This window comes from Medicago sativa, chromosome 3, assembly GCF_051527215.1.
Source record: "Medicago sativa cultivar Bolivia chromosome 3, Bolivia_mono, whole genome shotgun sequence".
In the NCBI taxonomy this organism is placed as follows: domain Eukaryota; kingdom Viridiplantae; phylum Streptophyta; class Magnoliopsida; order Fabales; family Fabaceae; genus Medicago; species Medicago sativa.
In genome coordinates this window covers 98,875,850-98,890,778 of record NC_140751.1, presented here as the reverse complement: position 1 = coordinate 98,890,778, position 14,929 = coordinate 98,875,850, and the positions used below count along the sequence as shown (strand labels likewise).

Sequence of the window (14,929 nt, the reverse complement as noted above, 5' to 3'; positions counted from 1 at the left end):
AAATAATGCCACTAAAGAAGTTGTTGATAATAATCCTCTATTGGGATTTGTGGATGGTACTAATGTTGTTGATACTATGCATCCAGAAGACATGGTTGCTCAAGGTAATGAGAATTTGAGTGATTTAGCAAATATAGAGCACTACTTATAATGAGGGATGAGAGAAGTGAATATGGACCATTGGATTCAATTGCACGGTGCGGATTAAATTGGTAATTAATATTCATGCATCACTGAATTTACATCTCTCAGATTCCCACGCGCCTCCTAGCCTTTTTCTTTCTCTTCTCTCGTTTCAGATCTCATCAAATTCAACCATATGATTTGCATTTTAGCTGCTTACAATTTGCATGACATAGATTTTGTCTCAAACCCAATTCCTTTTATCTCATAATTTTTGTCTCAAACTGAACTCATTTGATCTACCCATCGCAAGTTAATTGATGTAGGTTCAGATTACAAAACCAGATTGATATAAAATAGAAGTTGGGGAGATGATTTGTTTCTGACTGCATAGCAGGTGCATATTAAATCGATAAATATTTGAATGAAGTTAAGTTTAGGGAAAATGGTGAAAATCCATCGTTGTTTAATTGATTAAAGAAATTCATGACTTTATAGTTTTTTTAAGGAAGCTTTCTAGTTTTTGGGTTGTTTTTGTGCCAGATCTGAAGTTGAAAAACAAGGGGATTTTTTTGTTGATTACCATTACAAGAAAGAAAGCAGGAAAAAAAATCATTAATAAAGGGGTTGGTTCAAGGCTTTACTGCGTTTCTCAGAGGAGATGGGGAAGGAGAAGGATGTTGCAAAGAGAATCATGTGCAATTACTTTTAAGTTGACCAATTTAATCTGCATTGTGCAAATAAATTCAATGGTCCATATTCACTCCTCTCATCTCTCATTATAAGTAGTGCTCTCATTTGATACACCCTCTCTCTCTCTCTCTCTCTCTCTCTCTCTCTCTCTCTCTCTCTCTCTCTCTCTCTCTCTCTCTCTCTCTCTCTCTCTCTCTATCTATCTATCTATCTATCTATCTATATATATATATATATATATATATATATAAAGAAAATAACATATACTATACATAAAGAAATAACCTATTTCAATTCTTTTAGACTGACTTTTTATCTTTTCAAAATTGCCCTCGATTTTCAATACAAATAACAAATATAACAAATAGATAAGAGTACATTAAAATATTAAAAAAATGTAATAAACATTATTTTTTTTGTTACCGCACAAAATATACCGTGTAACAATATATGTCCATTGTTTTTTCCTTTATCCTTAAAAAAATGTACTACCTCCGTCCCGGTATAATTGACCTACTTTGGTTTTTCACACAGATTAAGAAAAGTGTATAAATAAAGGGGAAAGTGGAATATATTGTATTGGGAATGATAAAAGTAGTATTATTTAGTGTTATATTGTATTGGGAATGATGAAAGTTGTATTGAAAATTGAAATGAGTCAGTTATTTTGGGACACTTTTTTTTAGAAAATGGGTCAGTTATTCCGGGACGGAGGGAGTATTATTTAGTGTTATATTGTATTGGGAATGATGAAAGTTGTATTGAAAATTGAAATGGGTCAGTTTACGGAGGGAGTAACAAACTAGATAAAATATATCTATACTATATATAAAGAAAATATGCTTAAAATACATGAATTTGGGCTGACCTTTCTTTTTCATTACCTATTTTACCCTTCATTTAATCTATTTTATTTTTCTCTCAAAATTTTTTTTAATCTATTTTATTTACTATTTTATTCTTTAATAATATTATTTTAAATTTTAATTAAAAAAATTAAATTTCATTAAAATAAGAAATATTCCACTACAATAAGAACAATATTACCAATATTATAATTATAATTATGCTCTTAAACAAATTTTCCTATATTAATGTTATATTGTTGATGATATTAAAAAAGATAAGAATTTATATTATATTTGTTCAATTACCGTTGTTATTGAAAAAGATAAACATGATTTTTTTGTGTTTGTTACAGTTTGAAAGTCACAAATATTTATACTTATAGTTTTAATCAAAATTTCATATAAAATATCGTTCATAATTACATGCGTTAGCTCAATAAAAAGAGCGGAAAGACGGACACGTGAGTGCCCGTCTTTTCGCTAGTGTATATTAAAAAAATGTATATTATAATTAATGTGAATATTTTATACAAAACGATTACCAAACTGCATCCCTTATTTTGAATTAAATGTCATTCTAGTATAAATACTGTGTCATTTTATATGTTATTATATATATATATATGAGTTACCAATGCATCAATACTTCATTCCTATTCAACATCACAACAAAGACTATGTACACTCTCATTTTTTTCTACATTTATTTGAACACCTTATTTTATCACTATCTCGCTCTTCTAATTACATAATCATCTTCTCACATCTAAGACATACATTATTCTCCTTTTTCACTTTCTCTCAAAGGTGTATACGCCTCAATGAGGTATACATAAAACATTTTTCATTCCTATTATACTTTTATTATTTACTACTCTATCGTTTTCAAAAACTATTTATCTTTGTTCTATCACTAATAAATGACAATTTTGTAATGTAATTTTTTTTTGAGAGGAAATTTTGTTTGTAAAGTAACTTGAATTTAACTTTTCCTTACAAAATTAAATATATTTTTAATTCGTGTGAAATTGTTAAGGTAATATAGTTTGAAAAGGATGGAGAGAGCACTCATTTGCCAAAAAATATGTACCTAAATAAGTCTCTTTTTAAATATATTTTTTCTTTTTCAAATAAACCCTCAAATAATACATCTAAGTATTTTGGAAGAAGAAAACTCAAAATTTTGAAATATATATTAAGATGCCAAAAATAAAAATTATACATTGAAAATATATATTAAAATGTTAACCTATGCCCTAAGTGCATATGTTAAGATGCCAAAAATAAAAATTATACATTGAAAATTGAACCAATTTATTTCTTAAAAGATTGAAAAAAATAAAAATTATACATTGAAAATATATATATATTTTTTTTGAAACAACATTGAAAATATATATTAAAATGTTAACCTATGCCCTAAGTGCATATCTTAAGATGCCAAAAATAAAAATTATACATTGAAAATTGAACCAATTTATTTCTTAAAATTAAAAGATTGAAATTTAATTTTTCTTAATAAATACTCCCTCCGTTTCAAAATGAGTGTCGTTTTAGGTGTTTACACACATATTAAGAAATGCAATGATTAAGAGAAAGAGAATGGTTATTTTACCAAATTATCCTTATTAACTATTGGTTAGTTTTAAAAGTAATACTTTGGAAATAATGTGCAGAGTATTAATTGGAGGGTACAATTGAAAAGAAAAAGTTATTATTGCATTGGAAACTGAAAGCGACACTCATTTTGAAACAAATTTTTTTGGCTAAAGCGACACTCATTTTGAAACGGAGGAAGTACTTCAACGGTTAAATCTTAACATAACATGACCCATCTTTAAATTATGATGAAATTATTGCATTCGTTTCATCCCTACCTTGTTCTTTTTCAGTGAAAACAAAGGTAGCACTGAATAGAAGGTGTGAAGTGGGATTCAAAATAATGGCGTCTGTTTTTTTGCAGTCGTATGGATCATTATTGCTAAAATTAAAGAGGAATATATACTTATAGATTTAATGGGTCACTACTAGGTAGACAATATCTGTAGTTAGAAACTCATAAGATTAATATCTGTAGTTAGAAACTCATAAGATTAATTTCAAAGGAATGAGATTCCCCATTAGAGTTTCACTTTCTAGGAGTATAATCTAGACTAGATTAGTAGATACTATCATACTACAAAGCTTGTATGCATTTGTGTAAATAAAAGACAAACTAGAAAGTGGATTAATTGTATATGACGGCATGAACAGCTGTGATATGTGAATGTTTGTGGCCACTACTCCAAACCAAACCATTTTTGAACACTATCAATTCTTCTGGTCTTCCGAATCACAAGATAACTTTGAAAGTTGGAGTTCCTGTTATCTTATTGAAAAATTTGGACATAACAACGTGCCTGTGTAATGGAACTCGGTTAATTATTACAAAGATGGGGGAGATATGTTCTTGAAGGCAGGGTTATATCAGATAGCAAGATTGGGGAGAAGGTATATATACCAAGATTGTTGCTGACACCGTCAGAGATACAAGACTTCCTTTGAAATTTCAGCGTAAGCAGTTTCCTATATCTGTGCGTTTTGCAATGACTATAAACAAAAGTCAAGGGCAATCACTTAAACAAGTTGGCATATATCTTCCACAACCTGTGTTTTCGCATGGTCAGCTATACGTTGCAATATCACGTGTTACATCAAGAGATGGTCTGAAGATATTATTGACTGATGGCAATGGGGATTACATTGACACCACTTCAAATGTAGTATATAAGGAGATATTTCAAAATATGTGAACATCTATCATGTTTTCGTAAACTATTTTTATTCTGAATTGTTTTATTTTCTATGTAATGGACATCGACCAACCACAATGTTACAAGTGACTTTTTTCTCTTTCTTTCACAAGAATTGTGACATTGTGATTGACCAATGTCACCAATATCATCAATTCTATGTCACCCAAGTGCTACCCGGTTAAAAGCCGACACCCCAAAAGTATGTTTCTATTATTTTCTTATTTTTTTTTCTTTCACTCTTTTATTATATTTATTGTTAATCGTTAGTTAAATTAATAATAATTTCTCTAAAAACATGTACATAAATATTATAGGGAGTCTGTAATAAATTACATATTTCGTCCTTTTAATATTTAAGCTTTCACTTTATTAATCTTTATTGAACTAATATATATTATCAAGTCAATTCATGAACCAACCTAGTCGAACTATATACAACTCAAATTCAGTCATTTATTTAACGAATTTAATTCCCAGCTCGAGTTCAGCTCATTTGGTTCATGAACAAAGTTCAACGAATTTATTATCGATCAAATTTCAAACTATTGTCGAGGTTGTTCGATTCATTGACATCCCTACTTTCGAGTTTGATGTATGTAATCTTGTAGAAATTAAGTTTTGAGAAGAAATTCCTTATTTCATAAACCAAATCGAAACAAGTATGTCTAGTATTGCATCCGCTTAAAATCAAAGCAATATCCATCTGAGAATCTGACTCAAACTCAATAATTTGAAAACCTCTGTCAAAAGCAAGGTGAAAACCATTAAAGATTGCCCTAATTCAGTCATCGTTATTGAGAAACTACCCAACCTAGTTGAGAACCCAAAGATAAAACTATTGTCTAAATTTTTCACAATGCAACCGCGTGATATAGTGTATGTTTTTGTTTTTGGGATAATTTACTAGAATTATATTTAGATTTACTTACTATTTTTTTTGGTCTGATAAGTGCTAGAAAGTAGTAATTTGAACGAATGTTCAAGGCACTTTTGTTACTTGTTTTGCAAGTTACTCAGGGAAAAGCCGAGAGAAAATCGATAATTGCCCTTTTACGCTTTATCTATCTTACTTTACCCATTTATACAGGAATTTAACTCAAGACACTAAGCAAGAAGAAAAACAAAGAAGAAGTACAAAGGTCTATTCGCAATGGCGAGTAAAATGAGATCAAAGGCGAGTTAGAGGCGAGCAATTCCAGTAAGTTCCAGAAAGTACTCGCCCCCAACTCGCAATGGCGTGTGGATGGTGAGCAATTCCAGTAAGTCCTCGCCACCAACTCACAATGGCGTGTGCAAGGCGAGTAAGGAGGTCAAGAGTTCGCCATTGCGAACGATATTACTCGCGAGGCGAGTTAGGGCAGCCTAAACTCTCAAGAGCTGACATGGCACAAACCCACTGGTGAAGAAACCTCAACTCGCCATGGCGAATGAAGTTACTCGCGAGGCGAGTTGATGCAGAACAAAATTCCTATAAAAGCCCACTTGATCATTTCATTTAAAATATCTTAGAATCTCATAGAATACTTGTCAATAACTTTAGAGTGAGTGAGAGAGAGAGAGAGAGAGAGAGAGAGAGAGAGAGAGAGAGAGAGAGAGAGAGAGGGCTTGTTCTTCATAGAGTGAGAGTGTTAGAAGGTGGATTCTTCCTCATTTTTTTGAGAAATCACAAAGTTGTAATGAATCTTTCTATTTCAATTCATTCTTGCAAAGCTTCCATGACAATGAGTAGCTAAATCTCCATTGTTGGGATTAGAGGTACTTGATTTTAGCTAAGCATGTAATCTTTTGATCTTTAAATATATGGTTCTAGCATTTGATTTGATATTGAGATTATTCTTGCACTTTGTTGTTTATGTTTGATTTAATTGTGATTGAAAAATACTCTTGAATCTAGGTTTAGAATAATCATTTATCAAAACATAAATTCTAGACATGGAATTGATGTTTTGTTAATCACTCTTTGTATCCAAACTTAAAGCTTTCTTATCATTTAATAGATTGAGAAATCGTCGATTAAATGATAAGACCGACTCTTGGATCGTTTAATAGTTTGAGACATCGACGATTAAATGATACAATTGAAGTCACAATATTATTTGGACACGAATGATATTGTCGAGGGATACATGATAATATCAAAGAAAAGCTAGAATCCATATATGATCTCTAGGTTATGTGTGATGCTTGATCAAGGAACTCTAATCCTAACAAGTTTCACGCCTTATTAATCTCGACTTTTATTTTCGCAAAATAGTTAACTTAGTTCTAAACAAACAAACAATCAATCTTTAACTTAAGATGATAGTTGGTGTCGAACGGTCCGTGATATCACACTAGTTCCTGAGGAGACGATACATATAATACTTACTTTTGATCGTGCAAAAATACTACATCATGGTAACATAATGCAAAAAGAAAAGAAAAAAACAGAAAGAAGGAACACCTATTTAGGGAAGATCCTTCAAAAAAAAAACTATTTAGGGAAGAAGATCCCATCATCCGCTAGTAGGAGGTTGTTGATTCCAGCTGGATGTGCAGTAAAGGATTGGATTGCCTCAAGAGAGCTAGCCCCAATCTTTGCAAGGTAATCCACACATGCATTACCTTCCCTTATTGTATGAACTAATTCCACTTGCCAATCTCGAGATAGCAGCTCCTGGATATTATGAAGGATCATAATAAAAAGTGATGCCAATCGTTAACAGGTTCCTTAATAAACTTGATTGCTGTTTTTGAATCGAAATAATACACCAACTCTGACATGCCAAGTTCCCAAGCCATTCTCAATCCATGATAAACTGCCAAGAGTTCTGCATGCAGGATAATTGAAAAACCAATGTTTTCCGTAAAGCCGCAATACCAAGCACCATCATCATTACGAAGCAAACCCCCTAAACCGAAAACACTAGGACTACCAAGACTGCTTCCATCAACATTAAAAATCATACTATTCGCATTGGACGCATTCCACGTTATCGACCTCGTGACAAATTCGTGCCGGTTTTTAAGGAAACACTTCGATAACAGCTGAGCATAATTAAAAGTGGTGTACCGTAAGGTGAAGAAAGACACAAATTCATTCACAAAACACAACTTATTTCGCCCACGCCACTACCACTAACAAGCAGCCAAAAATAGAAAAACAGTGGTGCGACGTTTCTTGCTGCAACGAGTCATATAAATCATCTCCTTAGTAGAATAAGTGGTCCACGAAACCAATAAATTTCCAGAAGATGGTCGCAAATTCACAATCTCGCAAACAATGAAGAATTGTTTCAGCATTTACTATATTAACTGTCCACGAAACCAATTAAGCTATTTTTTTTACTATATTAACTGTTAGGTTAATACTTTTTTTTAGAATTTAAACTCAAAAACTTTAACCTCTCAACCTCTTTAATTATTGACCTCAAACTAGTTAAGCTACAAGCATTTGTTGAGTAAAACTACAACTCATTTAGATTCCTTTTTCGATAATAGTAACAAATCATTTAGATATGAAATCTATATTATTTGCCGAAAATATCAGTGATGAGAGTCCAATCGTAAGTGACAGACGACAGTTAGTACATATGTGAACTGGAAGTCATAATTAACGAAGTTCCAAAACCATCGATTCTAGCTAGCTACTATCCAAGGAAGAGAAGAGAAGAGAAGAGACACTGCACTTCTAATCAAGAGAATTTTACATTAGATTACATTCCTTGAGTCGAAACCACTCTGCATTATGCACACCACTCGTTTATTTAGAATTACTATTACATACCCGTTTGTGTACGTACATGTTAAATATGATATGCGTGTTCTCTTCTTTGATGAAAATGATATTGTCACTGACTCAATGTCATATACACATCAAACCAAGTTGCACCAATCACTACTCACCATTTGCCAAATTAAAACTCGTAACCATTATGTATCATTAACGTACCCTTGGAATTGAGAGTGAGAGGAGTGAGAGTGGGGGTACACATAATTAACACACTCTTTAATCTCTTCACCAACGAAATAAAGCCACGATTGGAACTGGTTAGATTAGATAGCTTATCGTTAAATAACATCATATCAATATTTCCCTTTCTATCTTTTCTATCTTTTACCTTTAGCCAACAGCAACAAAGACTTGTATAATTTGACAGTCTCAAAGAACGAGGCAACCACCTGCATGTCATAAAAACATTCGTTGCCAAAACAGAAAAAGGAAAACAAATAATTTACCACTTCCTCATTCTCTTATTTTATTACTATTATTATTATAATTTCTAAACCATAATTACATTGCAACTCAAATGAGAGGAAGAAAAGAAAAAACAACACAACAGACAAGAGCAGCATACTCATAAGAGAAAAACCACAAGTGGCTGCAGCAGAGACACTCAAAAACTAAAATACAAAAAACAAAAAGAAAGAAAGAAAGAGAGAGATTTATACAAAACAAGAATAGAGAATTGACACCTTATTTGTCAATAAGGTGTTTGCTTCTGTCTCTGCAACAAGAGCTTAACTTTGTAACCTCGATAATAAACGAAACATGATAAACACACGAAGACATTCACAGAAATAATTGAAAAAAAATGGAAGGACCACTTATATAGCAACAAACATCAAATAAACTCATCTGAAAACTAGCTATAGTTATTATAAATGTCACTCCAAATCGCATCTTCCATGGTTTGCAAGCAAGGAGGCTGAAACATCCACGAAGTATCAATGGAATCCATAAATACAAACTCCTTTCCAAAATCTCCAACGTTTCCCAAACGAGGAAGCTCAATTATCTCAGTCAATTCATATGAAGCTGTTGAAGATGGAAACTCCATGTGAGCGGCTTTGGTAGCGGCTGCTTGAATATCACGGGGAGCGAGTGAAGCCGGACGAGGAAGCAAGTTTACTAACTCAGGGAAGTTGAGAATGGCGGCGCTTCCTTTTATACTAAGAGCAGCTACATCGTGTGCTCGAGCTGCCATTTCTGGTGTGGGAAATGTGCCGAGCCATATTCGGGATTTTTTCTTAGGCTCACGAATTTCGGACACCCATTTTCCCCAATTTCGCATTCGGACACCACGGTATACTGGATGCTTGCTTGTGTCTCTTATGCCTTTTATTTGTAGGGATTGTGATGGTGGTGGTGGTGGTGATGAATTTGAGCTACTCTTGGTTTCTGAGTTATGAGGTTGTTCAATAGTACTACTATTCATATTGTTTGGTTTGGCAATGGGAAGGAGAGAAATAAAAGGAAAATTAATGGGCCGTGACCGTTTTTTCCGTCACTTGCCAATCACACTTATAAAGGTTGAGTTGATATTGAAAAGAGTAGTAGTGTAAAGGACAGACCTGGGACCCACAATAGAAAATTAGGGGTAGTACTTGGGTGACATTGTCCAACCACAATGTCACAAGTGACTTTTCTTCTTTCTCTTTCATAAGGTATTTTTGTTTTATGTACACTTGTGACATTGTGGTTGGCCAATGTCGCCAATGTCACCAACTACAATGTCACCTAAGTATTTTTCGAAAATTAGTCATAAATTTTACAACCTCAGTACATGAAATGAGTTCTCGAAAGACTAGTATATCAGGTAGGTAAATCATATCAATTGAAAACTTTTATCGAATTAATGTAAAACTTCTAACAACAAACTCTGAATCCTCTAGTGCCAACATTATCATGTATTCCGGCAATTGGAAAACTTTAGTTAAGAAAAAGATTATGTAATAAATTGAGAGGTGATATTTTCACCTTAACATTCATTCTGCTCCATTACAACTTACAAGTAAGATGTAGATCAATCCTTCAAAAGAGTAAGGTGTAGATCAAGAATAAAATATGATGGATCACATATTACGGTTGTGTGCACTCACAAGTCACAACTCTGTCATTGCACAAACTCGATTACAATCAGACTGTTATATCCAAATAAAATAAAAAGTTAATTTTAAATTTGATATCCTAGACATTAAAAAATAATCAAATCTACATTCTTCATAGAGTTCAAAGAATTATGCATATCAATGTCATGTCTCCTAAGTCCATGAAGACGGTTGATTTTGCCGTCCAAAAAGGGCTAGCGATGCAGATTGTTGTTCGCTTGCCTTCTATTCATGCGTAAGTGATTATTGATATATATTTATAAAGAATAAAAAAGGGCAACCCGGTGCACTAAAGCTCCCGCATACGCAGGTCCGGGAAGGGGTCCCACCAGGGGAAAAAAAATCTACATTAAAACTGGGAATGTGCAGTCAAGTGCGATCTTAATCGGACGGTCTAAATGTGATTGACCCCACAGAACTCAAATCCAATAGGTCACCCACCCGGCAAGGTAATTACAAGTGGTACACATACGTACCGCCCTTGTGCCACACAAACTCTGGCCTTTCTGTGACTTTGCTGTATAATTATGTAATGTTGTTTGTTTGGTTCATGTTATTTTTTTAACCACTGCCTCCTGTTTCTTCACCCATATAATTACACTGATCCTATATATACATGTATATTCCCTTATCAGCAATTTCTGCAGAACCAAAAGGATGGGTTCTCTTGTTTTGTTCAAATTGATGCAATGTAAATATTCCCGTTTATCATCAATTTGCCCCTAGTTTTGCTACATATATGTATAGGACTGAGTATTTTAAGGTACATATACATTCCCTAAAAAAAAAAAAAAGGTACATACATAATGGCAGCGACAAAGTTTGGTTCGTTAGTGGGATTTATAAAGGTTGTTGATGTGGTGGCAAGGACTCGCTAATAGCTCATTAGGCCTTTCATTTATACTTTTATATTCTCATTTTGATTGGCTCTTTAGGCTTTCTTATGCCTTTCAAAGAAAAGTTTTAATGTGGTTTTTTAATTACCTCTTTACTTTATTGGGGTAGGGATTCTTCTGTACAATTATGTTGACTTAATGAGATTGATCACTTGCAAGAGTTTTACTTGAGGCTATTAATTATCTGGGTGCGAGTCTCAAATTAAATGTTCTACTTATTTTCGATTGGTCCAGTACTCAGAATTTCACACATATAAGGTTCAAAAGCAATCCGGCTCAAATAAGAGGAATAAACAACGTGGCAAGAATAGAAGAATTTTCACAAAATGGAAAAAAATGTTAAGACATCTCTTTAAATATAAAGAGAGAACAATTACACTCTCTTTGAAAAATAAAAATATCAACACTAGAAGAAACTATACACGAGAAACTAATTTTTCTCTATATTTTTCTTCGGGTTAGTACCTCAAATATCACCTTAATTTAGACGAGGTCTGAAAATAGTCTATGTAAAAAACACACACATTTCATCCCGTAATTTAGAATCTTTATATTTTAGCCATTTACAAGGGTTATTTTTAGGCTTCGTCCAAATATTTTTTAAATAGGTGAAGGTTAAAATATGAAGAATCCAATTATAAAGGTGAAATTTGTGTTTTTTTACAAGGGCTACTTTCAAACATCACACAAATTAGAAAGTTATTTGAGGTATTAACCCTTTTTCCTTTCACTCTTAAACAAGTTCTAGTGTTTGTTGGTGGGTTATTACTGGATGGGATGATGCAATGTACAAAGGAGCATGCTAATTATAGAAGAAGTAAACCAAATTTTCTCACATACAACAAGCAAATTGCCTTCCATGCAATATATAGAGAGTGTGCACCAAGTCACTTACATCTCATCATGCATCTTGCAACTTCTTTTTACATGATAATTGGACATATAACACTGTCTTCCAACAAAAATGGTTTTACTCTTCACATATTTGAAGTTGTGAGATTTAGTGAGAGAAAATGAAGAAGATGAGTTTTGAAAATTTAATTTTAAAATAAGGATATTTCGATCTTTTCCGGGTGTAACCAATTTTTTAAGGGGTTTGATTAAAAAAATCAATGCAAATTAAAGCAGCACATTTTTTTTTTAAATTCTGACTTTACTATTTTTCATTACTAACAAATTTCTATTTTTATTGTAAAAAATAAATAAATAATCTAATTGTAGTAGCTATATAGACCGAAAGTGGCAAACTATGCAGAATAATTTTTTTTTAATTATGTAAATATTTACATCTATTTGGAGCATCTAAATATACAAATATATCTACTTATAAAAAACTTTTGATAGCTTGGACTATCCCATTTCACAACAAAGTTGTGTTTTCGTGGAAGAATCTGAATTTGAATGTTGTTTTAAATAATATTTGACCAATTTTTTTTTTTTAGGAAAGGCAAGTCTAATTCATTTCATTAATAATAAGCGGGAAGAAATAAGAAGGAACATCATAAAGGAGATATGGCCTAAGATGAGATAAAAAAGCTCTACCTATGTTATGAACTATCTTATTTGTTTGCTTCCTAACATAGCACACAAAATAGTTACTGTGGGATGACGATAAAACCTTATATCTAGAATTATATATCCAAACTCATTACAAGAAATAGAGATAGAGTTAATGGATTCAACAATGAGCTTACACCCGGACTAAAAAAATAACAAACACCATGCCCAGCGGCGGAGCTCACAGAAAATTTATGTAGGGGCCAACTTTAAAGAAGATTTTTTTTAAAAAAAAACAAACATATTAAATTTAAGGATAAAATATATTTTTAGTCCCATAAATTTATAATTTTTTAGGTTTAGTCTTTAAAAAAATATTCAATTTTTGTCTCAGATTTTTAAAATTTTACAAAAAAAAGTATTTTTAGTCTTGAATTTAATCTCTAATAAAAAAGTAAGGACTAAAATTAACAAATCTTATAGGAACTTAACATAAAATCGCTATTTAGAAACGTTGGGCAAAATGCGTTTCAAGAACCCAATTTCATCAATAATTGCTTGTTTAATATTAGATCAATAATGTCTTTTCAAATGTAAATAAATAGGTTATTTGTAAGAAATTCATTGTCCATCTAATTTGTTTATGACTATTTTCTTGATAATTTTTATTGTTGAAAAAGGTTTCTCTATTGTTGTTGTTGAGACCGGAAGTATTAAATCAACACAAATAAATCTATCAATCTTGTAGTAATTTTTTTACTTTATTATTTATGCTAATTTTTGCAACTCAACTTGTTTGAGGTAGCTCAATGTTTATTATTTGGGATAGTCGGATAAAAATACATACGACAAATTGAAGGATAATATTTTTTTTGGGGTAGCCAAGGCTACCCCTCCCATATGAAGGGCTACGCCCCTGACCATGCCAGGACCAATTTGTTCTTATATCCTGAATGAACTCTAACTTGCCAATATTATTTTTTCCTAAAAACAGGTTCAAATACATTCATAAAAAAAGAGGGTTTAACCAAAAAAAATCATTGACAAATATTAGTAAAAAAACATGTAAATTGACTCAAATATAAAGAAATTTTAGTTAACTTCATCATTTTAATATCATTACTCATAAACTATAATTTAAATTTTTTTTACGAAGCCAAATCAGCCCACCATAACTGACATTTGGGGTATAATTGAACCTGAAATTTTGAGAACAGTGCACTTCAAGATCAAAAACCAACACCACCTTACCAACCCAAGTAGGCTTGTTTAATTAAAATTATAAAATATGTTTTCGTGAAAAAAATAGGCAAAGAAAAAAAGTATAACGGAGAGAATATAATTGTTTTTTATTATCTAAAAAGTTCGGATAATATCAATTAATATTCTTGATATTCTCAATAAAATATAATTCTGATCCTTAATCGTTTACTCAAAATTTATTTATATATATATATATATATATATATATATATATATATATATTTTTTTTTTTTGAAAGATTATATCATTTATTTTCTTTTGAGCAAAGGCAAATTTACTGCATTTCATTCAAAATCAGTGAGTTCAAAGTAGTAGGTACTTCACGAAAGGCATGGGGGCTAGGGTGAGATAAAGCAGCTCTAGCGATGCTGTGACCTACTTTATTAGCTTGCCTCCTAACAAACGACACTACATAGTCGGAATTGCTAAGTAAAAGTTTTACATTCAGAAACTAGATCACCAATTTCATTGATTGGAGGATTGGTGGATTGGTGGATTTTAGTAAGTCAACCAGAATCTTGCTGTCTGTTTTGAACATGACATGGTGAAAGGCTTTTGAGATTGCCATTTTGATGGATTCCAAAAGACCAATAGCTTCAGCTTCCAAAACAGTGGCAGAGGAGTAGTTGAAATCGGACTTACCAAGTAGAAAATTGCTTGTGGAGTTTCTGAAACATATTTTGTAACCCATGATCGTATTAGAATTGAAGATGGCAGCATCGACGTTACATTTGATCCAACCTTGTCGAGGTTTTATCCAAATATGTATTTGTTCCTCATGGTGCTGTGGGTTTTTGATTTTTTGCATACAACTCCATTCATGGAGGACCTCTTGAGCACGAGTGACAATGAGAGTGGGAGTGGTGTTCGTATTTTCCCAAAGCAACAAATTGCGACTCTTCCACAAACTCCAAAGTGTCATAGCTGCTAAATGCCTTTGCTG

At 32.2% G+C, this 14,929-nt stretch overlaps 1 protein-coding gene across 1 annotated transcript; it reads right to left on the bottom strand.

Annotated features, from left to right (window-relative positions):
• Positions 1-8,672: 8,672 nt before the first annotated feature.
• LOC146942736 (dehydration-responsive element-binding protein 3-like) lies at positions 8,673-9,716 on the bottom strand. The gene has a single exon (XM_085756799.1). It carries the CDS (start codon positions 9,655-9,657, stop codon positions 9,085-9,087), a length of 573 nt encoding a protein of 190 aa, XP_085612925.1. The 5' UTR covers positions 9,658-9,716; the 3' UTR covers positions 8,673-9,084.
• Positions 9,717-14,929: the final 5,213 nt, after the last annotated feature.